Below are 25,379 nucleotides of genomic sequence, written 5' to 3' on the forward strand. Positions count from 1 at the left end.
AATAGACTGTGACAGTGAAACGAGCATTTTCTAACCCTCAGAGGGGGCTGGAATATTTTATTTCCAGAAAACAAATACGGGCTCTTTTATCATTTGGATTTTTGTCTGTGGAAGGCATTCCTCTTGTATCACGTGGTATCTATACCAAGCATCTGTGCAAATGGTATAAGGCATAATAATAATAAATGTCCTTGGACCGCCAACACAGTACTTCTAGCTACTCCAACCAATATCAATTTTATGTAATACAAAAAACACTAGATGAATGAATGTATTAGGCCTAATACATTACAGAGTCCTGAATGACAGGCCGACATTTACTCTCATTTCTCAGGAGCTTAGGATAGGAGGAGACCCAACTACATGTTACATTTTACCACCTGGGCCTAAAATTTAGGACTCAGTAGGGTCCACAGTCTGTCTCTGACCAACTTTCACAGCTCTGTCTCCATTTCAGACCAAATAAACCTGGTTGCTTCCTCCATTCTTCCTTCTCCAGTGTCCCCACCTCCTCCCAAATGTCTAACATCCCGCCCCTCTCCCTTGGCCTATAAGTAAGCCCATCCCATCTACTCTCTACAAAGCTAACAGTGGTCCCTTCCTTCTCTGAACCTGTGCTACTTAATGTCCGCTGGGGTGTTCAGAGGCCAGTGACAGCAGCAGCGTCCCCGGAGTTGATGCTCCCTACTCAGATACTAGCAGTGACCTAAGGTTCTCTAACCTGGCTGTGAGCACCAAGAGGCTGCTCCCCTCTGCCCACACCTCAAGTCTCATGCCAGCGCCCTCACATATCAGGGTGCATACATTGGTAGGGAAAAACGGGTTCTGGGGCCGGTGGTAGTCACCAACTTGGTGACTCAACTTCTTTGCTCTCCCTCCTGCAAATATGCAAGAAGCCACTGTACAACCTGGTCCACAGTCTAAGTGCTAAGATAACCGAACAGTGGAATAGCATACCCTGTATACACCCCACCCCATGAATGGTGGTTCTCAGCTTGTACCCAGAAGGCAGTTGATGAACATTTGTCTTCGATGATGTTCACCGGTGGAACAAAATTAAAATGGTTTCCCAGGAAATACAAGTCCGAAGAGTCTATGACAAGTTATAAAGGGAAAGTTCACATGAGCCACACTTTTCCTCCATTCTTCTTACCCAGCTGTGTCCAATGGCAAATTGTCAGCAGGAAGTTGGCTTTGCTTATATTTTTATAAAATAAGTGACTTATCAAAAACAAAGCAGGCCTATGCTTCTCAGAAGATTACAAAGATGCTGAGGAAGACTATTCACCAATCCTACATTGGTTCCAAAGCTTCAAACACAGGCATTTTCTTAGAAATCAGGGCTATCTGAGGACTACCCAAAGGGCTAAAGGTGGAAATTTCCTAGGACTTTTCATTAACCTGCGAAGGTCTGAGGAGGACAATGGAAAAAAAAAAAAGGCAATTTGATTAACAGACTCCAAATCTCCTTGGGTTTAGAACAACAGCCCAGAAAGGAATGGCCACGTGGGCCTCACTTTTGCTATATACCCATAGGTCCTTGGACTGCGGGTATAGCTCAGGTGCATCATGACCAGGTTCCCCAACCCCAGTGACTGTCATTTAGGATGACTACCCACTTTAGGAAGGTTCCTAGTCACAGGTGGGAATCAGCAACACAGCAAACTCACGCTGCACACACAGCTGGCAGATTCCCTCACATACACACCTCACTTGGTCTGTATCCAGAAATCCCAGGGGTCCCCATGTAGGGAGAAGAAAAAGCAGGGGGAGTGGGATATAAAGTGAAAGGTGCCTAATGCAGTTGTCACCTGTTTTGGCATCAATGTGTAACCCCAAGATCCAGAATAAAAACCAAGGTTAATATTTTCAGAAATTTAAGGAAGCAGGACAAATCATTGATCAAGCAAATCAAAGTTATGACTAATGACCTGAAAATGTCTTATAAAGAAAATCTCTGTATCAAACTCTAACAGCATTAACAAGGCCTCAAGATATCAGCTAGTGAAGGCCCATCTCTATGGGAGTGACTTAGAAATTCTCTACAGAGCAAAATGGGTCTGCTTCCTTTTCAAATGCAGTCTATTAACCAAAAAGAATGAAATCTTGCCATTTGCAACTACGTGGATGGAACTAGAGGGTATTATGGTAAGCGAAATTAGTCAGAGAAAGACAAATATGACTTCACTCATATGAGGACTTTAAGAGGGAGGGGGCCAAAACATAAGAGACTCTTAAATATGGAGAACAAACAGAGGGTTACTGGAGGGATTGTGGGAGGGGGGATGGGCTAAATGGGTAAGGGGCATTAAGGAATCTACCCCTGAAATCATTGTTGCAATGCTAATTAACTTGGATGTAAATTAAAAAAAAAAATGCAGCCTATTCAGGGGACCTTATCAATCTTTAAAATGTCCAAATGATAGATTTTGCTTAAAATGCATACTCGTTTTTTTAAAGTTTATTTTTATTCTATTTTGAGAGTGCGCCAATAGGGGAAGGGCAGAGAGAGAAAGAGACAGATTCCCAAGGAGGCTCTGTGCTGAGTGCAGAGCCTGATGTGGGGCTCGAAATCATGAACCATGAGATCATGACCTGGGCTGAAATCAAGAATCAGACGCTTAACCAACTGAGCCACCCAGGTGCCCTTTTATTCGTTTTTATTTATACTCTTCCAAAGGCATAGAAAGCTGAGAAGCAGGTCTCAACAGAAACTTTTTCTTATACAAATGGTACTTTAACTTTCTGGAGAAAATGGTGAGTTTGGGAGTGTTCTGTAACTGTTCATTCCACTTTTAGAAACTGGCCTTTCCTATTCCTTTGTTTGGAAATTCTTTTTTCTTAAGTGTCACTGTGTATCTTTTATTATCACTTTGACACATATGAAGCATAACTGAGGATTTCAAGGAGAAATCAACCAAACCAGCTCTTTCATAAAACGAAGTATCAAGGGGAAAATGAATAAGACCATAGAAGATCTGAACTAAATTAACAAACTTGATATAAAAAAATGGCCATGTACTAAAGTCACAAAGCAATCATCAACAAATTCCAAAAACCAACATTATGTAGGTCACGTTCCTCTGGACCTAAAGATAGCCAAATTATAAATCAACAATAAAAGAATAATTTTTTTTGAAAAAAACAAGTGGTTCCTCCATCATATTATTCACAAACATACAGCTATGAAGGACATTCTTAGGATAATTAATTACTGGGAAACTTCTCAATAGGGATTCTGTACTGTGTGTTAGATGGCATTATTGCATAGATATTAAATTTCTTAACTGTACTAACAGTACTGTCATGTAGGAAAAAGGTCCTGCCTAGTTCCAGTGCTAGCATATCTAGAAGTGAAGTATCATGATGCCTGCAATTTAATTTAAGAGGATTTCAGTAAAAAGAGATAAAGGGCGGGGGGGGGGGGGGGAAGAAAACATCAAATGTGGCAAATATTTTTAGTTTTTTTAAGTGTTTTTCCCCCCGAGGTGGTTTTTGTTTGTTTAGAGAAAGGAGCACTCCAGCAGTGGAAAGAGGCAGAGGGAGAAAGAGAGAGAATCTTAAGCAGGCTCCATGTTCAGCACAGGGCTGAACACTGGGCTCGATCCCACGAACCTGGGATCAAGACCTAAGCCATAATCAGAGTCCGAAGCTCAACTGACAGGCGCTCAGACGCCCACAAATGTGGCAAATATTAACAACCGGTGAATCTAGGGGAATAACATGAGGGTATTAATTGACCACTCCTTCCGATTTTTAGTAGGTTTAAAATTTTTCCAAGTACAAAGTTTGGGGAGAAAAACCCAAATCCACAAGTACTTTGTACTTCTAATCTGAAAACTACATGGAAATGAGCTCCATGATCACGGCATGCAGCAGCTAAGGTGGTGCCTGGGGCGGCATACACGTAAAGCCCAGTCACCACAAATCAAGAAAGAAACAAATGAAATGAGTGGACTTCAACTCAAGAAGTTAGGGGGAAAACCGTAAAAACCCAAGAAAGAAAAGCAACAAAGAAGGGAAGAAGAAAGAAAGAACTGAGATAGGAGCAGAAACAATGAAATAGAAAAAACAAAAACATTTGAGCAAAACCAAAAGCCAGTTCCATGAAAATATTAATAAGACCTCTGTAGCAACACTGATACTTTTTTAAAAAAAGAGAAAAAGCAAAAATAATGTCAAAAATGTAAAGGAAAACATAATTACAAACACATTACAGTCTTTAAGCCCTAGGAAAATTCTATTAACTTAATGTAAATAAAATTGAAAGTGGTCAACTTTTTTTTTTTAATTTTTTTTTTCTTTTTTTTTTTTTTTTTTTTTTTTAAAGTTTATTTATTTTTGGGACAGAGAGAGACAGAGCATGAACGGGCGAGGGGCAGAGACAGAGGGAGACACAGAATCGGAAACAGGCTCCAGGCTCTGAGCCATCAGCCCAGAGCCCGACGCGGGGCTCGAACTCACGGACCGCGAGATCGTGACCTGGCTGAAGTCGGACGCTTAACCGACTGCGCCACCCAGGCGCCCCTTAATTTTTTTTTTTCAACATTTATTTTTTTTGGGACAGAGAGAGACAGAGCATGAACGGGGGAGGGGCAGAGAGAGAGGGAGACACAGAATCGGAAACAGGCTCCAGGCTCTGAGCCATCCGCCCAGAGCCTGACGCGGGGCTTGAACTCACGGACCGCGAGATCGTGACCTGGCTGAAGTCGGACGCTTAACCGACTGCGCCACCCAGGTGCCCCGAAAGTGGTCAACTTTTATAATAAATATTATTGGGGTGCCTGGGTAGCTCAGCCATTTGAAAGTCCAACTCTTCTCTCTCTCTGCCCCTCCCCAACTTGTGCTCTTAAAATAAATAAACTTTAAAAATAAATAAGTAAAAAAGAAAAGTGTAGTTCAAAGTCTTCCCTTCCCTCCCAAAAAGACATCTACTTAGATAACCCTTATTTCATATAAACTTTCAGAGACTAGAAAGGAAACACTACCCAACTTATTTTACGAAGTCAATATAATCCTGAAGCCAAAATCAGAGTTTGCAATAAAAGGAAATTTTGGATAAAAGTTTATTATCCATTGTGTTAACAAAAAATACTGAAAAGAACAGGCTGCAGGTTGTATCCCTGTTGATTCACCTGGGATGCTAAACCAGGGACCAACTCCCCTGGGTGATACCTTAAGTCCAGTTATTAATACACTTAACAGTAAAATGAAAAAAATAAAAACAAGCTTTTATAATTAAGACAGATACATGACAAAATAAAAAGGACATTAAACTAACTGATTTCTCTATCTGTGGTCTGTGCTACCACCCAGAAAAGACAATGACTGTCTCATCATGATCTGTTCTTCTGAAATACACCTCTGCTACCTGCTGCTTGGTGATCTTCTAAGTAAACTAAAACGGCAGGGCTTGAACATTCAATGGACCTCCAGTTTAACACGGCAGACCAAATACATCCTCCCTATACTTCTTCCTGAAGCTCCTCTAAATTAACAGTAAAAGGAATGGGGCTTTTGGTGGGGGAGGGGGGATTCACTCACAACTAAGAGAATGGAAGAGATGACAACATTTCGAAGCTAGAAAAAAAATGTCCAACTGACTCAGCAGACCAAAGAAGCTGAACTTCTGCCCAAAGTGGAGGGGATCCGGAAACAAACCACCTCACATGAAAGAAATTACAGAAAGGCTCAGGAATCAGTGACCCCAGGTACCAAGGAAAGAGAGTAAACAGATTCAGCTGAAAACAGGAAAACAAGTTTAAAACACCACACCAAAAATGAGGGAATTACGTGAAAGTCTACAGAACTTTCCCAGAGCTCTCCTCCATTGGAGGCTGAGATGCCCGTGGCCAGGTTCGCCACCTCAAGACAGGAGGTGACAAGCCGTCATCAGTAATTTCAGTCCTCTAAAACAGGAGTAGACAAAGTCCGTGCCATTTCAGACAACTATAACAGACAAAAAACAAGAATGCACAAAAAAAGGAATCTGAAAGAAAAACTGAGAAAGAGTATGAAGAAGAAAACATCATGCGGGGGGGGGGGGGGGAGAAAGCCCACATATTCTCAGTGAGAAAATAGAAGATATTACATAAAAGAACAGGATACTACTTTTAAAAGTTCAGAGAATAGAACAGAGCTAAGAAATAAAGTCTAACGTTCGAATGAGTTCTAGAAAGTGAGAACAAAGAAGAGAAGAAAATCAAAGAATGTTAAAAATATTGTTCTAAAATGAAAGGACATGAGTTTCTAGATTGAAAAAGCCCAGCAAGTGCACAGAACAAAAGATAAAAGTGACCCATTCGAAGGAACATCTTTGTGAAATTTCACAGACTGCAGCTGAAGAGAAAACCCTAAAAGCTTTCCAAAGGAAAAACCAAAACCAAAACCAGATCACATAAGGTGAAACCAGAATGGCTTCAGGGCTGATAAGGAAAAAAGCTCTTCAAAACTGAGAAAATTATTAATTACAACCCAGAATTCTATGCCATGGCAAGTACATTAATTGGAAACATAAAACAGAAATGTTTTCAGATATGCAAGCCTCAAATAACATTAATCTTCCACGATCTCTTTAAAGGAAGCTCCTAGAGAATGTGTGCCATTAAAACATCTCTTTGAGAGTTGAGATGTAAACGAAATAAGATTTCTCCAGGGAGTTAAAAATTTCTGCTGTTAAATCAACAGAGCAGGCATCAATTCAAGAAACACAAAATGATGAAGTGAAATTTTTATATGTATGGCTAGACAATTGGTAAAAACTTATTAAGGAAGCAGAAGCATTTAACTTAGGCATTTTGCTATGAAGTTTCATTAAGACCAGCTTTCAAACTTTTGTATTTAGGAAAATGTTTGGTTTCATTAAGAAATGCATACACATTCCCACTCATATACGTACACCTTGACAAACTTGGGTCATTCAATGGCAAAAGTGTGATTGGCTTTGTGGATCAGCAGAGTACTACTTTAGCAGCTAAGCACTGCTACGCTAATGGAAAATGTAGCCCTCCTTTTTTTTTTTTTTTTTTAAAGTAGTCTTCCCACCCAGTAAGAGCCCAATGTGGGGCTTGAACTCATGACCCTGAGATCCAGACCTGAGCTGAGATCAAGAGTTGGATGCTTAACTGACTGAGCCACCCAGGTGCCCCATACATCCTATTTTTACGAGTTCACTATTGATTTCACCCTTAGGGAGTCACATTAGAGGCTCTTTCTAAATTAAAGAATTAAAAAAAAAAAAATTGAAGAGTCACATTAACAAGGGAACTTGTTACATATGGAAAAGCTACACTGTATATAAAACTTGCTTATTGTTTTATCAGTTGTAATAGCCACTTTTACTTATTTTCCACAAATTAACCCTGAAAGTTGTTTTAGAGTGATTACCTAAGAAAAATTAAATGTGAGATAAAGCTCTTTTATTTTCACCCACAAGCTTCACTCCTAATACCAGCATCTTTCAACTGCTGATTTGGTTTTGCCCCTAACTTCCATCACAATAAAACCACAACCCTTTCATTCACTGACAGTGAATTATAAATCACCTAAAAGTTCTCCAAACACCTCTCAAAATCAATGCCACTATTTTGTTTTTATATTGGTTTTCATATTATGTTCTACCGTGACCAGAATGTTTGGCCCCAAAAACCTTGGCAGAAGTTAAGGCTTCAGTGTTTGAATAATAACAAAAACAAACTCATGAAAACCAGCTTAAAACCATGCTTTTGGAATTACACTTCAAGTCTAAATTAATTTGCATTATAAATACAAGAAATGTAAATAACCCAAGATAAGGTTTTTCTAAAGCACAGTGTCTCTTAACTAGCTTTTTTGTGTCATTTGCTTTGTATACAGTGTGCATGAACACACACACTCTGACAGCTTGAATCCCATGTGTTGCTTCTTTTTATGTAAGCCCTATATCTGTTTATGACTTATCAGCAACGGAAGATTCCTATGCAAATCAAGTATCTACCCAAAACTATGTTGTCTAAAACAGGAGTATTATAGATGAGGCATTAGCTTAGACTAGCAGCTACTCTCAGAGTAAGCAAGGCAAAGGGTGATGAGTAATTTCACCAAATGCAAGAACCCCACCCACTTTCTGCATCCTGTACTCCTGCTATAAGGAATCCAATTTGTTAATTCCCAATCTCACCATGACTTTTCCTGAACCCCTCGTGTTCGGAAGTATCAACAGTATTTATCGCCACCTCCCCACCCCCCCTCACCCCCATGCCAGAAAGAAAAAGCATATACGCACCTTAAAATCTGTATTATTGATATATTCAAATACCAAAGCCGGCGTCTTTGACTGCAAGAGAGAATAGTAATGCCTTATAAGTATTCAAACAATAAATGTACTTTGCTTCTGTCATACCCATCCATCCCCAAATCCCACTTAAATGAAAGAAGGATTTACTCATCAGGGAGAGCCTTTTAAGAAAGTATCCTCTTGAGACTGTGTGTCTGGAATTTGCTTCAAAATAAGTGGGGACGGTGGGTGGTGGGAAAGTGGGTGGCAGGCAGATGAAGCAAAGTTGGCCACAAGCTAAGGCACTGCTAAAGTTGAGTGATGTGCGCAGGGCGGTCCATTATATTATTCACTCTACTTTTGTAAACGGTTGACATTTTTCGTAAGTTGCTTTTTTTTTTTTTTTTTAATCCTCTGACCAACCTGTCAGTGGGCCTGGCACGTCATGTGAAGATTTACACTCTGCAGTGTTCCAGTCTGCCAACCACAAAAGGAGTGACATGTTTTCATCTTGGTTTAGCAACCCAGATGCATTTTACAGAATTATCATACGTCTTGGGAATCTATCATAGGCCTTTTCAGGATCCAAAAGGGAACTATCTGTGATTATCAGCAAGCCACAATGTGAAATTACTGCCTTGGCTAGAGACCACCGGAGAATGTCTGACTGTACAAAGTAGATATGTTCCCCCCAAAATTCATGCATAACCAAGTATTTCTAAAGCACTATAATCGTTAATACAATGAGTACATAATATCCAATATTTCCTTGTGTAAATAGATTTCTCAAACGTCAGGTTTACTTACGGTAAAATAATGCTAACTAGCAGTAATAAGCTTTCAAACTGGGAGAAAAGCAGAGGCTTAAAGGGTTACAGGAAGAAAGTCACCTTGGAAATCTCTATGGCCAGGAAGTTTTGCTCAAGGAAGCAGGTGGAAGTTACCTAGGAGACAGGCCACAGTACATGCACACAAGTCTTTGTCAGAACAAGCAGCCCCGGCAGCCGTAGGCAAAGGTTTCCTCAATAGCCCAAGGATGACAGGGTTTCATCAAGACCACCAGATCTCTTTACTGCCTGGGAGCAAGTCCATTTCCCTACAGGTCTGGGGAGGAGGGCTCCCTGTTGATTTTCATCCACCTTGATTTGTGTTACATATTATATAAAACACACACATGCCTCAGACAACAAATTACAAAAACAGTAAGATAAATATCACTAACTTTAAAAAAAAAAAAAAAAGAAGAAGAAACAAAATGAAGATGCTCCTGGTGCAACAGTAATACATACTGGCTCACACTGCAGGCCGTTTTCAAAGACTATGGATTTCAGAGTGAGTCATTATAAAATCAATCTGAGCTGATCAGGCTGGGATATACTTTTTTTTAAATTTATTTTTGATAGACAGAGAGAGACAGAGCACAAGTGGGGGAGGGTCAGAGAGAGAGGAAGACACAGAATCCGAAGCAGGCTCCAGGCTCCGAGCTGTCAGCACAGAGCCCGACGCGGGGCTCAAACCCACGAGCCGTGAGATCATGACCTGAGCCAAAGGCAGACACTCAACCGACTGAGCCACCCAGGCACCCCTGGGATATACTTTTAATGCCAATTAGATTCTAGCAGACAACCATTCTTCTCAGTCTTTTGAGGGTCCAAGAAGAAAAATTTTCCTTATTCTTCAGTTTAATAACACTGGGGAATCTTGAGCAAATCACTGAACCCCTGTAGCCTTTGGTTTTCTTATCTGTGCAAGTAACACTGTGGCCCGTGATGGCATGTGCTTCAACTTGTGAGGATTGAATGGCTTTGTACAGAATGGTGTCTGCACACAGCAAGCACTCAACGCACGTTAGCACATCATTTCTTTCTTTCTCTTTCTTTTCTTTCTTTCTTTCTTTCTTTCTTTCTTTCTTTCTTTCTTTCTTTCTTTCTTTCTTTCAAGTTTACTTATTTATTTATTTTTGAGACAGAGAGCGAGAGAGCAGGGGAGGGGCAAAGGATCTGAGACAGGCTCTGCGCAGAGAGCAGAGCGCCTGACATGGGGCTTAAACTCACAAACTATGAGACCATGACCTGACCTGAGCCAAAGGCAGCTGCTTAACCAACTGTGCCACCCAGGTGCCCCAGCACATTGTTTCTTTAGGTCTTCATCAGACAGAAGCAAAGACCTACCTCTCAAACAGAAGGCTATCCTGGGAGGACAGGAAAACAGGTGAGGCAGAACAGGTGAAGAACAGAAATGGGGCGGGAAGTGGAACATAAAAACTCTAGCTAATCATAAACACTTAGGGTTAAGTTACTTCTCAAGAAGTGAAAACAAAATTAAACACCAGTACATCTAAAATGGCTACAAAGTAAGTATATTTAACAGAAACAGTTTAGTTGTATCAGCATGTACAATATGAGCCCCAGTGGCGGATGCTGAATTAAAGCTTAGTATGAGAAGCAGCAAGGTGCCTTCCTCAAAGGGGCTGCGGGGCTGTGATCTGTCCAGCTCTCCGGGCCAGGTGTCCACATGGAGACATCGGTATTTCCTTCTCCAAACCCAGATTTTCAAATGTCACGCTGACATTGTGAAGTACAACAATGCTAATTGGTGGTAATAAGCTTTCAAAATCGGAAGAAAAGTAGGCACTTAAAGAAGACATTCAGCGAACATCTGTGGGCTGAATCAAGAGGAGGTTATAAACCCGGGCCAGGGATTTTTCTATACACACTTTTAGGTTCCCTAAAAGTGGTGGTGGCTACTTTTTCACTGGACCATCATGATTTTTTCTCGTTTTCAAAATTATTCAGTAGTAAAGAAAAACATGATCATTCCCACTATGTAATGACGTTTCTCATTATTTTGATGTTCTGTGTGACACACACACACACACACACACACACACACACACACATACACACACTTTCTCCTTCTCCCCCCACCATCAGGCACCTACCACAGGGTCCTTCACAGTGTCAATCAGCTTAATGATATTTGTTCCACCACGAAGATTCTCCAGAATCTTAACCTCTCGTTTTATCTTCTTTTTCTTCACTGGCTTAAATACACAAGAGTAATCGGAAGTGAGATTCCTTTTGAAGTTAATAAATAAAATTTTAAAGCAATGTCAGCTAATCAAGTGGATGCTGCACTATCTTGCACACCACGGTGTTATGTAAACGAGTGTGTCTAAATTAGAAAAGAAATAAATATCAAGATAAAATGGGGCCTGCCCTTAAGAACATTTAAGACTAAGTTAAATACAGACTCATATGGCATATGTGTCAGATCTTTAAGCAGCTACATTTAGGGCACTTACAAATTTTGAACACCCATGTCATACTTTAAAAATAAAATGCTTTCTAGATAACTGCCAAATGGAACACATTATAGTTCTGAACAGCTGTATATCATGCGCTCACAAATGGAAAAACTGAAACAAAATGGTGAGACACCTGCTCTACCAATGAGTTCCGTGTAATTTTGTCTTCCACGAGTGAAGACCAGGTCACTGACATCAAGTTACAAACTTGTTTCCCAGCTGCTGGCTCCCATTTCCTGTTGCCACTCCCATTTCCTCAACATCTAAAATCTGAAATCAGCACAAAGCCAGTAAAACTACCCAACAGATCCCATTCCTAAAAAAAAGATGACGGATCAGCAAAGGAGAACACTGATCTCTGATATGGTACTGATTGGAAACTTCTACCTGCTAACCTTTCCATCTGCTGGACAGAAAAATTAAAGATCTCAATTAGAAACACTAGCATTACATGTGTTATTTCTTGTCTTAAAGAATTTGAAGAATGAAAGTAGTTCTGGAAAAACTGACACATCACAACCAATTATGTTTTATAAAGTACTTAGAACACTGGCACGTAGTAAGTACTCAATAAATGGGAGATTTACTCTTTTCACGCTTTTAGTTAGTAATAAGTCACAAAATGCCTATGTTGTGGACTCAGCCTGGCTGAGCCATTTGTCCAAGGTCCCACAGCTAACAGGGAAGAGTAGGGGCGGGACTCAGATCTAGACAGTGACTCTGCAGGCCTCACTCCTGGCCACTGCGCTCTCATTTCTCAAATGTGGCTATGAGTGAAAGGGAACTAAGGAAAAGGAGTATTCTATCACGGAGACACTAACTATGAAAGCAAAGGCAGAGTCGAATGGGTTTGCGATGAAATAAGATTTTAAATGCCTGCGTGTATGGGGTGGTGGGGGCGGGGAGAGATAATACATATGCCAGAGAAACTGTCATCTTTTGTTGGTCACTAAGCTACAGCTTTGAACACATAACAAAACAGCGGGAGATTATGAAACACAGAGCACCTGCATCACCTCTAACAGGGTGCTTGACGGAGAGACTGGAATCTCGCAGTATTCTTCCAAGCCAGCTGCCACAATCACGTCCGCTCCACTTTGTTAGGGTTCCCAGTGGAGTAGAACTGGCCACTGTGTCTCTCCTACTTCCACTAAGGGATCTTATTCATTCCCTTTTTCATTAGGGAGCTCAATACTTTGGGAAAATAAAGCACTCAAACATGAAGCACAACTTGATCAGAGAATAGCCAGAGAAGGACACACTACAAAATAAGTAAGTTTCAAAACTGTCAACGTCATGAAACAGACTGAACAACTGTTCCAGATTTAAAAGATATGACAACCGAATGTAACACATGACCTGGGATTTTCTTTTACTATAAAGAACATGATATGGACAACTGGCAAATAAGAACAGAGGCTGCAAGTTAGCTAACAACACTGTATCAATGTGAATTTCTGATTTTTTGATCATAGCACTGTGGGTTATTTAAGAATTGTCCCTGTCTTTAGGAAATGCGTAATAAAATAAGCATCACTGCAATTTACTCTCAAGCACATAATCATGTGTATACACACACGTATACACATATATTTACATATATAAAAAAAGCAAAAGCAAATATTAACATTTAAGAAATCTGAGTGAAAGATACGGGAATTCTTGCAACTTTTAAGTCTAAAATTGTCAAAAAGTTAAAAGAAAAATAAAAGCTAGCAACTATATTTATAAATTCAGCCAATGCTACCATTACATTCAATGTAAGAAAATTCTAGAGTTGTCACCCACTCCTGGAAAGCAGGTACAGATCTGTGGCTGGTAACAGAGGAAAAAATACCCCACAGCCAGAAATCTGGATACACCAAAAACCTTCCTCTCTGCCTAACAGTGAATTCGTACAGGAGGAACCCATTAAATAAGTTGCCTCATGACAATGCCCCATATAAAGCCTTGCCTTGCTCTATTATTCAGCAACAGGTCAAGCAGGCACACTTCCCGGACAATGAAGCTGAGACCAAGGGATCTTTTCATTATGTCCTAAGGTAACTTACAGAGCAACTGAAGCATTTTTTAAAAATTATTTTAATTTTATTTTGGGGGGGTGGGGGAGGGTCAGAGGGAGGGAAAGAGAGACTCCTAAGCAGGGTCCATGCTCTCAGCACAGAGCCGGACGAGGGGCCCACAACCCTGGGATCATGACCTGAGCTGCAATCAAGAGTTGGACACTCAACTGACTGAGCCACCTAGGTGCCCTGAAGCATATTTTGCTGCCCAACTGTCACCTGTCCAACAACTTCCTCACCTAGAGACGGGACAGCAGGGCAATTCTGAAGTGGCACAATGGACTCAGCACCTAAAGTCCTCAAATCCTGACAAAAGACGAAGAGATTATAAGAAAGGAAAGTGACCGACAGCTAAGGACACTCCCCTCCAAAGTGCAGACATCTATTCTCTACAGGAACCAGGCTATAGGTAACTCTCTTTAGCCTCAAGCCTCAAGCTGAACCTGGGAGATGCTCCAGAAGCTAAAAAAACCAACAAGCTCCCAGGGAATGAAAGTGATCATTTTAATTCTATAAACAGAATTAGGGAAACAAAGTTAGAATTTATAAAGGAAGACCGTTGGCATCCTATGGAAAATAGATCATGGATTTTACAGAAATTAGAATGCTCTGACCATGCAGTCCAGTGTTTGTACTCATCCACCCACAGTTACATGAAGAGGAGAAAATACATACACTTCCATAACAGTCTCATCATTTCATCCTGCTAGACAAAGTGTCTCCCACCTAAGGTTCATTTATTCCAAGTCAGAGAATATCTGTTTCAAAGATTCAAAATGAATCAGATTATAGCTGTTTCCTGATCCCCACACCAATTTTTTTTTACTTAAAGTCTAGTAGATAAAAATGGAAAAAAGGTAAAAGAAAAAAAAAAGAAAAGAAAAAGCAATTAAAGTATTAAATCAAGTTTCAACAATAAATGAATTTTGGCACACACCTATAAAGAATGTGTAAAAGGAAAAAAACTCAATTTGAAATTTTTCTGTGCATGAGCTCAGGAAAGGAAGGAAAGGGAAGGAAAGGGAAGGAAAGAGGGAAAAAACAGAGAAAGAAAGAGAGGATAGAAGAAACTTTCCCCAAGATTTCTGACCATATGGTGGAGAGTGCCGGCTATTCATGAAAACCTTGTTCAATGTGATCCAAGAGTAAGATACTTCTCTCTCTCTATTGACCAACTTGAGAAACTTAAAAGACAAATTTAGTGATGAGCCGCTTGGAAAGTCAAAAGTTAATAAAGTCAGTAATCTATCCTATTTAGCAAAGCTGATTTTTAAAAAGTCAGATCTGAGCATGATTTCAACTACTAGCACCTGACAGTGATTCAATTTGCAAAATAACACATACAAAGGGCCTAAGAATTAGAACCTCGAAAAATCCCAGCAAATGTCAACAGGCAAAGTCCCATTTTAATTTCTTTCTAGGCACAACTGAATTAATAAATTCAAGACAGGTGAAAAGATAGCTCAGCACTTTCAAATCTGGAATTACTTTTATTCCAGTGCCACAGCCACAACTTAGCTATTAATTTCACCACCCTCAATAAACAATCACAATGAACAACGGTCGCCAGGGATGCAGGACAGGGTAAGGAAGACAGTGCAGCCCAGATGACAGCATTTATTTTACTACCTTGGGAGCATCTCTCAAATCCACTGCAATTGACCCAAATATAAACAGCATCTGAGCAACGTTGTTTCTTCACAGCAATTCTTCCTTTCATCTTTCAAGTCCCACCTTTCCAATTACATTATCGATTCCCCAAGACTGTTTATTCTCAGGATTTTTGTTCTTGTCGATTTAAAAAAGCAAGGCATACAGCAGGCCTTTTGAATCTCACCAAGAGACTGGTATAGTCGTTCCTACTTTTGATTTTGCCCTTCGAAATCATTCATGCGGCCCAAGTGAAATATTATTATTGGACCTATACTTTATTGCTAAGTGCCAGGCACTGTTTTAAGCACATTTAATCCACTTTTAGTAGTATCCTGAGATGAGAACTACTGGTGCAATTTTACATGAAGACACTGAGGCAGAGTCTGAATAACTGCTCAAGATCACAGAGCATCTGAGTGTCGGGAACGAGTATCTGAATGCAGGTAGTCTACTCCCAGGGCCACTTTCAGGAAAGAAGCACTTTGCAGATTACTAAACCACTGCTGTCTACCTACCCACCTATCCATATCTCATTTAATTCTCCCAAGAACACTGTGATTTATACAAGAAAGGTATATCCATTTTATAGATAACAAAACAGAGTCAAGTGGGTATAAATGAAGAAGCTGGTTCTAGAATCCAAGTCTTCTGACCTTCATTTACACAGCACTTAACACTATACCACCCTGATCATAAGGTGGCAGATCCTAAAATCAGGCTCTAGAAACTATCCAGAGCCACGCTCGATACATGCAAATCGGTACTCTATAACAAGATATTCTTTTTACACACGGCTCACCCTCCAATAAACCCCAATGTATTAGAAGGATAAAGCTGGTGGCCCCCTAACCTGGCAAGTCGTCATGATGAGACCTGGAACTGTAGGGGTTAAAAATGTGTAAAAACACTGATTATTGTGGCTTCCAACCAAGAGAGCAAAGTAACATTTCAGTTACGCATCAAACACCCAGCTGCAGTTACAAACCAGAGAACCCCTGTCCGGGTCCCAAAGCTCTCTGGGCTATTCCACACTCCGTCCAGCAACCCATCAAAGTCTAGCGTTTCCTTCCAGAGGAATAACTCCCCCAAATCATTAGAAACCACACCTGACTTTTAGTGAGTGTCCATCCATCCTTCCAGGACAGTTCAACACATCAAGAAGTAATTAGCCACTGTCCTAACTGCATCTACAAGACTCCATTACAGGAACAGAGGACCCTAGCGCTCCACGCTGTGACCCTGAGCAAACTTCATGCTCTCTCCGGGTCTCAGTTTCTCTCTCAAAAGGGTTTGGGTTCTAAGGTTTCTCTGCTCCCACATTTCATGATTCTGTTTCACTGCAAATTCAATCCCTGACCCTACAACCTCATTGGGAACAGTACAGATTAGTTCACATCATTTTTAAAATTTATATTATTTCTGAGGTTTAGTACCATTTTAATAATATTGTTTTAACTACTTTTACACCATGACATTGGTGGGACTCAAAATCACAACAACCTTAGATAAACTAATACCGATGTCCTGCTTCAGGAAGATGATGTCTTGGTACATTTGCCTAACAAAGGACATGGAGGGTGAAACCTACCAGCAGAGAAAGCAGAAACAAAAGAGAAAGCGGGGCACCAGCATGGAGCAGACAGCACGTCCATGTAACCCACACAGTCACCCGCTCGCTATGAAGTAACCAACAAGATGTGTCAGGGACAGCCCTCCCATCCTTGCTTTAACACTACCTCCTCACAGCACACAAGTTTCACAACGTCTACAAATACACTAAGAACACTTCAAAGATAAATTTGCGTTACCATCATTGTTTTAAGCTTGAGGATTAACCTCTGGGGGAAAAATGGATTTGCCCCTCTTCGTAAATAAGACCATCAAGAAACTGCCAACTTACTCTCTTATACGAGAATTTCCAACTGAGTACAGCATGAGTTCAAAACGCCGCGTTTGTTTACAACTGGTATTGCTCTTAACCTCTATTTACGAAATAGTTTTATTTTGAAGGATCCCAAGAAGGGCTGAAATCCATACACAGGTGGTGCTCACAAAATGCTACAAGCTGTCCAAAAGGGCCAAATACTTTTATTTCTGTGTATACCTTCCTAAGAGGTCCTACAAGTGAACTGAGAAATGGGTTTCTCAGAATCAGAAGATGAAACTGTCAGCACTGAAGTGGCTTTCTTACCCTTCTATGTTAACTCTTCCATCCACCCTCCTCCCTTCCCCTCAAAACAATTTCTGTCAAAAAAGATTTAACCCGCCTGTTGATTGGAGCATTTTAAGATTTCAACCTCAGAATTTCACTTCAAGATAGACAGTAAAATTTTGCTCACCAACTTCTAAATTCCTAAAACCTCTAAAGAGCTCCAATATGTTTTGATCAAAAACTACGAAAGAATCTACCAACGCAAATTAAACGGTAGAATTCCTCTGTGGTCGTTCATCTGACCATTCTCATATGTTGGACAGAACTGAAGGAAAATGTTATCAACCAAAAAGGAAGACAGCCCCGTCCTCAGGGAAAGTACCCTGTATCTCAGTCACTGCGTGTACACTTATAAGTTCCTTCCTGCAGCTGCAATAGAGTAGGCCTTTCATGAAGCGCAAGTTTTTTCTAGATTCCTCCAAATTATGAGCAGCTGGCACTCAGTCCAGCACCTAATTTCCGATGACCAAACACCGTAACATCAGATTATCAGTCATAACTTATCTGAATAGGGGTGCACCACTTTGGATAAAGACCTTGTTCTTTTTAAAACACAATACTTTTAATCTACTTTAATTCAGCCTGTGAAAACAAGAAAACCACAGTACAATTAGTAGTTTCTTACCCCATCCTTCAGATAGAACAAAATCTGGATAGAAACGCCACAGGGCTTTGAAAAAAAAGAAAGAACTGGGTGTCGTAGGCACCAGTGGCAAAGAGGTAGTTCAGGCTGCACCCTGAAAAGAACTTGTATGGAAAAGATACAAGAAATACTTCATTAGCTAGAGCATCAAAGGAGCCTCCCAAATCTTATTCCCAAACACTGGAACTTATTCTGTGCTCAACATTAAGATCTTACCAACCAACACTAAAATGAGGAGAAAAATAGGAGAGTTCTGGCTAAGGGTCATTTCAACATCGTGGTAGCAGGCAAGTTTTCTTGTCTGTAAAAATAACCTTCACCTTACATATTGGGTTCCCTAAACATATCCTGTGAATCTTTAGAGGAAAAGCTCTCCAGCAACCGATGCTATGAAGTTCTGTAGAAGGACGACTCAAGAGTAATGTGATTCTCTCTCACATGAACGCACTGCCACTTTTATATTTACCTAAAGGCCATTCCTTCGAAAAAGACACCACAGGAAGTTACACACTTATTCTAAAAATACTATCGCACAAAAGTTATTATTTTTCTGAAATTGTTCTGGAGTCAGTTCATTCTTCCAAAGGCACAGCAGAGGAATATTCCTAATTCCTTGCTTACTTCCCGGAAAGACTTTAAGCAGCTTATATTAAAAACATTTATGCTTATGCATAAAGGAAAAAAGTGTATGGCCTCCCCAGGCAACTTCTTTGAAGGGAACATTTCTTTAAATATTTATGTTTGTAAAGGAAGGAAAAAAAATAATAAGAAAGACCACGTGGCTTTTCAGGTCCAATTCATATTTGGGGAAGAGGGGAGTCAAACTCCACATCTTCAGTATCAATTCCTCACTTCTCACCCATAGCGTTTCTGATGGCACAGATAACGCTCCCTATTTCTCTCTACTACAACTCTGCCTCTTCATCATTAGGCTCAGATGGTACTGAGAAACAGAGCTGATCACTTTCCTGAAAAGGGATTTTCAGACCATGTAAGCCTGACCCCTCATGCTAAACAGGGACACAGCTGCCCTAACTCTGGCCTTAAGACACAAAAACAGCTTTTCAATCCCATGTCCTTATTCACAGCTGCAAAATGGCCACACTGGAAATCTTGTATATGCAAAAGTGCTTGTATTAATCATTCTTTCTAGTCTTTTCAGTATTTTGCTAAATGACGTGCAACACATTAAATGATCTGGCAATGATGAGGACCCTCTACAGAATCTAAGGCTTTTTTAGTACACTCTATAAAACATTATTAAAACTATGTAACCAGTTATCTGAAAAAGAATTTAGCCACTCCTCATGCTCATTAAAATCATGTCTTCACCCAAGAGACGACAAAATGTCTTTATCCAACTTAGGCTACTAAACCAGACACTAAGATTGTTTTGTTCCAACTATAATTTTAGCATGTACTCTTTTACTGCTCCCAATTTCACCTTTACTATTTGATAAGCAACAATGAACCTTCCAGGCACTACTGACTCACTGTATCCACCCCACCTGACAAATGTACATTGCCAAAAGACATCAGCTTCAAACTCATCTTTGGAGCTGCTCTAATTTTTCCCAACTTTCTTTCTGGAGTAATCCGAGCATCAAGGGTAACAAACTCACTGCTCAAGGAACCCTTGGATCAATGGATTCTTTACGAAAAAGCTTTTCTTTCTTCTGAATACCTATTTCAAGTGGAGACCCTTTGGAATTCTCACTTTGGGAGCCCAAAATGACATTTTGGAACAAAGATGTTCCTGAACTATCATCCTTGGGTTTCAAACAGGTCCACATACTTTCTTCAAAGTTCACAGGAAAATGGGTGGGAGAGTGAGTAGGGAAAGGACATCAGACAGAACAGATGTAAAACCAGAGTTTGCACTGCTCATTCTAGAATGTGGGGGAGTTTATATCCTAACCAGTGAGGAAAAATTTTAATGTCACTCAAAAGACACTCACCTTGAGAATTTTTACAACCACTCTCTCATTGTTGGTGATGTTAATGGCCTCAAATACTTCACTATACTTTCCCCGACCAAGTTTTCGAACCAGTTGGTAATCATCTTGATTACTGTGAAAGGCAAGAGTGACACATAAATGCCAAGACTTGGGATTAACCAAGCCTATGCCCACTCTACACCCCCATCCAGCCGTTTCCATTAATCAAGCATTGGAAGCATCCATACATCAGGACACAACTCATTCCCTAAATGAAAGCCACAACATAAACTTGGCTCCTCTCACTGCGCACAGCTCCTAACCTAACTGGTCCGTCACAACTTGGGGAGCCAAGGTAGGAAGGCACGGCTCTGGGCCAATCTAGAAGGGTGAGCAAAGGATCTATCCTGGAGGCTCAGAGGGTGCCCGTCTGCCTGGGGCTCCACAGCAACTGCATTATACTTCACATCCCAAAGGTAGCCAGCGCCTGCTTTGAGAATGTGGATGTCTTTAAAAGGTTTCCTCCCACCCAGCCTCATTTCAAAAAACTAAAAAGGCAGAGAATTTTAATAGCTCCAGAGGACAGCTGCTGACTGCCCACCCCAAATAGAAACCCAAAAGTGTAAGGAGGAAGGGCTGTTCCCTCATTACCACCAGGCTCCGGTCCCTGGACCCTACACTTCTCAGTAAGAAAGCATTTCTTGGGGTAAGGGGGAGAGTGGGGTGCGCAAGGGGGGGGGGGAGAAGGGGGGAGAGGGATCCGGGGATGTGTGCGGCGGGGGGGTGGGGGGGGTCTGTCTACCACCCCAGGCCCCGAGAAAGCGCCGGCCAGCGGCTGGGCGGCGGGGGAGGCAGACCGCGGGGTGGGGGGCGAGTGCGGTTTGCGCCGGGGGCGGGGGGGCGGCCGGGCGAGGATGGGGGGCGGCGACAGCGGCTTTACCCCCAGCTCGGGACGTGAGCCTCATAGTCCCAGTACTCGCGGCTCCTCAGGCTGTTCACCTCGGCGTAGACCCGGGCCCTGCTGCCCGCGGCCGGGCCGGGCATGGCGGGCGGGACCGGGGGGCGCCGCGGGGCGCAGAGGGCGGCGGCGGCGCGGCGGGGGGCGCGGGGCGGCGGGCGGAGGAGGCGGCGGGCCGCGGGGCGCCGGAGGAGGAGGAAGAGAGCGGCTGCCGGAGGCCACGCCAGGCCCGCGGGGGCGGGCGGGCTGGGGGCGCGGGGGGCTCCGGCCGAGCCGGCCGGGCCCTGGAGCGGCCGGCGAGGCGGCGGGGCGGGCGGCGCTCGCGCTCTGCGGCGGCCTCCGCTCGGCTCGCGGCCCCGAAGCGGCGGCGGCGGCGGCAGCGGCGGCACCAGCAGCGGCGGCCGCCGGCCGGGAAAGGGGCAGCGGCGGCGGCGGCGGCGAAGAAGGAGGAGGAGGAGGAGGAGAAGGAGGAGGAGGAGGAGGAGGAAACCCGGAAAAGGGGCCGCGCTCACTAGGAGCGGCCGCCGCCCGGCCCGGGGCCGCCCAGCCTCACAGCGCCCCCTGCAGCGCGGGGGGACCGGCCGGGCGGTGCCGATCCCTCCCCCAGCCCCGCCCCTGCCCGCCCGCCGCCCCCGCCCTTGCCCGCCTGCCCGCCGCCCCGAACTCGCTCCCAAAGCTGCCAGTCCTAGGTGTGGCGTGGTGCGCTGGCCGCCAGGTCTCCCCCACCCACCGACCGCTGCCTTCGGGCCTTGCCCCTCGTGTGCCCTTTCAGGACTGTCCTGGAGACCCCCTACCCCTAGCTCTCCCCCTTCTAGTCATCCAGAGTTTATCCGCCGCGTTCTGACCCTCCTGTTAACCAAACCGTCCCCATCAAATCACTCTTAACAAGGAGAACATCCCCCCACCTCAACGTTTCTCCCTCCCTCCCAGAGACATCCCCTGTTTCTCCAGTGGACCCTGCTCTATCACCCATGTATTCCTCAGCCTCAAGATTTCCCCTTCTCTGTTCAACCAGGGCCTTCCTGACAAAACCCTTCTTTTACACTTTCTCCCAAATTCCCTTCCAGAGTCTTCCCTAAAAACCCTCTGAATGCTCACTTCTGTCACTTGGTTAGGCTGGAGTGGGCCAGGTTCCTTGCTGCAAAGTTCCTGTTTTTCCCTTTATAATTAATAAGCAGTTTGTGGGGAAATACTTTGAGACAATGTAAATGTCCTGTTTTGGGGAGGACAGAGAGCAGAAGAATAGTGAGTCCTGCCTGAAGGGACAGGCCAGGGGCTGGGCATGGATTGAGGGTGAGGTGGCCAACCAAACTTTGTCCTATTTTATTATGTTGCCTTTTAGTCCTTAACACACTTCTCTCTTTGATCTTCTGGGCCTTTCTTTTGTCTTGCTTTCCCATTTCCACACTCTATCAACAGCACTTCCCACGGGGCCCAGGTTGCTGGGACTCCAATCCTTTTCTATATTGCTTTCTAGGTAAGACCCTGCTTCTCCTTCTTGACTGTAGAGTCGGATCCATCCAGGTTGAATCCCAGCTGTGCTTCTTACACACTGGGCGACCTGGGGCCAATAACTTAATCTCTCTGTGCTGTATACAGATTTTACAGCATAAAACCAATAATGGCCTTCACAGGGCTATGGACAGACTTAGACAAGGTAAACCACATAAAACCCTTAGAACAGTGTGTAGCAGTTACTAAGTGCTCAGTATCATTATTAGCAGACCCAGAGCCTTTCTCCTATCACTTTTCCCTCCCTGATACCACCACATACCCGGGTCTTGGTTCCTTTCGCTCTTTGGCCGGGGCTGCCTCTACCTCCTCCACCCCCACCTTCCCATGTCTGCCTTCTTTCCCCTCCTCCGGTCTCACCTTTAAGTTCACTTTATTTACTTGGATGTGGATTATATCGAGTCGTAAATGTGGGACAGGGTGAGCTCAAAGTTCTACTCTGTCATTTTTCCCAACCTCTCTTTAAGTTCAGGGTTTTTTTTTTTTAATCTTTATTTTTTAATGGATTTTTAAATTTAAATCTGTACTCTTTTTTTTTAAAGTAAGTTCTATGCCCAATGGGGGCTTGAACTCACAACCCCTAGATCAAGAGTCACATGCTCTATGGATTGAGCCTGCCAGCCAGGTGCCCCTTTGAGTTCACTTTCACTTTAAATGGTAGAGTTGATACTTCTCTATCTTAGCACCCTATCCTTCAGAAAACTGCATATTTTGTAATTGTAATTCTGTCTCCTCCACTGTAAAAACAGCATGAGAGCAAAGGCTAAGTCTCTATGGTCACCACTGGCTCACCCAGCATTTGCCACATTTAGAGGCTTTCAGCAGATACAGCGGTACCCCACAGATCACTTACTAATTACAAAGTGGAGGTCACTGATTTAACTACCAGTCAAATTTAACATCATCAATAAGGGACCGACTGACCCTGTGATGTGAGGCACCAAGCAGGGACATGGCATCTGCCCCAAATGCTTGACTTGAATCTAATTATGAGGACACCATCAGACAAATCCAAACTGGGAACATTTTGCGAAACAGCTAAGCCTGGATCTCTTTAAAAATATGAGTGTCACAAGAGAAGACAATACAAAACAAAACTCTGGAGTAGTTCTTGATTACAGGAGCCTGAGAGATATAACTAAATGAAGTATGTAATTCTGGGGGTGATCCCAAATGAAAAAGGTAGGAAGGAAAGGAGGGAAGGCAGGGGAAGGGGAGGAGGGAAGGAGAAAGAATACAGCAAAAAGGACCCTAAGGAATGGGACTTCTGAGGCTATTTGAATATAGGATGTACATTACATAATGGTACTGCATCAGTGTTAAATTTTATGAGTGTGAGGATTATATTGTGGTTATACAAGAGAGTCTCTTGATCTCAGGAGTTACATGCCAAGTGTTTAAGGATGAAGTGTCATACCATCTGCAACTTATTCTCAGATGGTTCTCCAGAAAAACCTGGGTTCCCAAGAGCACAAGCATTCATGGGGAGAGGGGAGCAATTAAGCAGAAATGTTGACAGTTGTAGAATATGGTTGAAGACCACATGAGCTTGCAACTTTTCTGTGGATTTGAAAATTTTCAAAACAAAAACTGGAAGAAGATACATAAGGCATTTATGGAGTAAGTGGACTTTGGAATTTGAGTCTAAAGCCTGCAAACCTCTCTAAATGTCTTTCACACAAGAAGACACAAACGTTCTCAAGCTCTTAACACAGCATTTTGATTTTTTTCCTGACACGTCCCTGTGAATCAGTCTAGGCCAGAGGTTTTTAATCCTGAGCGCTTGGAGGGGCATCGGGATGGCTCAGTTGGTTAAGCATCCAACTTTGGCTCAGGTCATGATCTCACAGTTGGTGAGCTCAAGCCTGGCGTCGGGCTCTGTGCTGACAGCTCAGAGCCTGGAGCCTGCTTTGGATTCTGGGTCTCTCTCTCTCTCTCTCTCTCTCCTGTCTCTCCCCTGCTCGAGCGCTCTCTCTCTCTCTCTCTCTCAAAAAAAAAAAAACACTTAAAAATAATAATAAATAAATGGGGAAAAAATCCTTAGCCCTTGGACGAGCTTCCTGGGTTCCAGGAACCCCTGACATGCTAGGCAAAATGTGTGGGTCACTGCGTGTTTGTGTGTATGTGTGTATGTTTGTGTATTCTTTCCTTAGCATCCACCAGATTCTCAAAGGAGGCTGTGACCCAAAAATGGTTCCAAACCACTGGTCTGACTACTAGGTCCAACCCCTGCAGGGGCCCCATTCCTTGCCTCCACCCCCTCCTACCTCTGACCCCTCACACCCTCCCTGCACCTTCCTCTCATCCCTCATCACCTAACCCACACCCATCTCACGTAACCTGCTCTCACACCTGCCAGGATGCTGAGGGTTCACCCACACATCGCTCTGGTGCAACACACTCCTGGATTTGGCTGACGCTTCACTAACTCAGCCCTGAAACATGCAGCCTATACTTCCACGGCCACACAGAGTATGTTTTTATGATTTTTTGGTGGGTAGATTGGGCTCCCCATAGCATTGGTGGAGACTTCCTGCCAGCCCACCATACAGTGTCCTTGGTGTGAATTAAGATTGGCAATTGAGGTTGGTACAATGCAGTCCTCACTGGATTGAGTCTCCCTTGGATATGAAGAGGTACAGGTGGATGGTTCTGCAGGGTTAGGTTACAGTGAACCAGAATCGTCTTCTCCTAGTTACCCTGTGGGTGTGGGTTTGGGGTTGAGTACGATTCAGGGTTACACAAGGGGGAATGAAAGAGAGCATCTTGGGTCAAATAGCCCAACAATTTCATACCAACTCTTATGCTTCCAAATTCTATACACACACACACACACACCC

General features: G+C 42.9%; 1 protein-coding gene across 4 annotated transcripts in view; it reads right to left on the bottom strand.

The window, feature by feature from the left end:
• CSNK2A2 (casein kinase 2 alpha 2) overlaps positions 1 to 21,139 on the bottom strand; it is a 40,689-nt gene extending 19,550 nt beyond the window's left edge. For 3 of the 4 annotated variants that reach the window (XM_047078500.1, XM_047078501.1, XM_047078499.1), the window contains exons 1-4: positions 21,010 to 21,139; positions 20,091 to 20,202; positions 11,196 to 11,297; positions 8,264 to 8,314 (exon numbers count right to left, since the gene is read on the bottom strand). In XM_047078500.1, the coding sequence (XP_046934456.1) occupies positions 8,264 to 8,314; positions 11,196 to 11,297; positions 20,091 to 20,202; positions 21,010 to 21,113 (369 nt within the window). In that variant the 5' untranslated portion in view covers positions 21,114 to 21,139. The remainder of the gene's footprint in view (positions 1 to 8,263; positions 8,315 to 11,195; positions 11,298 to 20,090; positions 20,203 to 21,009) is intronic. The other variant, XM_047078502.1, reaches the window with a different exon arrangement.
• Positions 21,140 to 25,379: the final 4,240 nt, after the last annotated feature.

This window comes from Lynx rufus, unplaced genomic scaffold (genome assembly GCF_022079265.1).
Source record: "Lynx rufus isolate CCGP_SWC_20201006 ecotype Redwood Valley unplaced genomic scaffold, mLynRuf1.p SCAF_16, whole genome shotgun sequence".
Classification (NCBI taxonomy): Eukaryota; Metazoa; Chordata; class Mammalia; order Carnivora; family Felidae; genus Lynx; species Lynx rufus.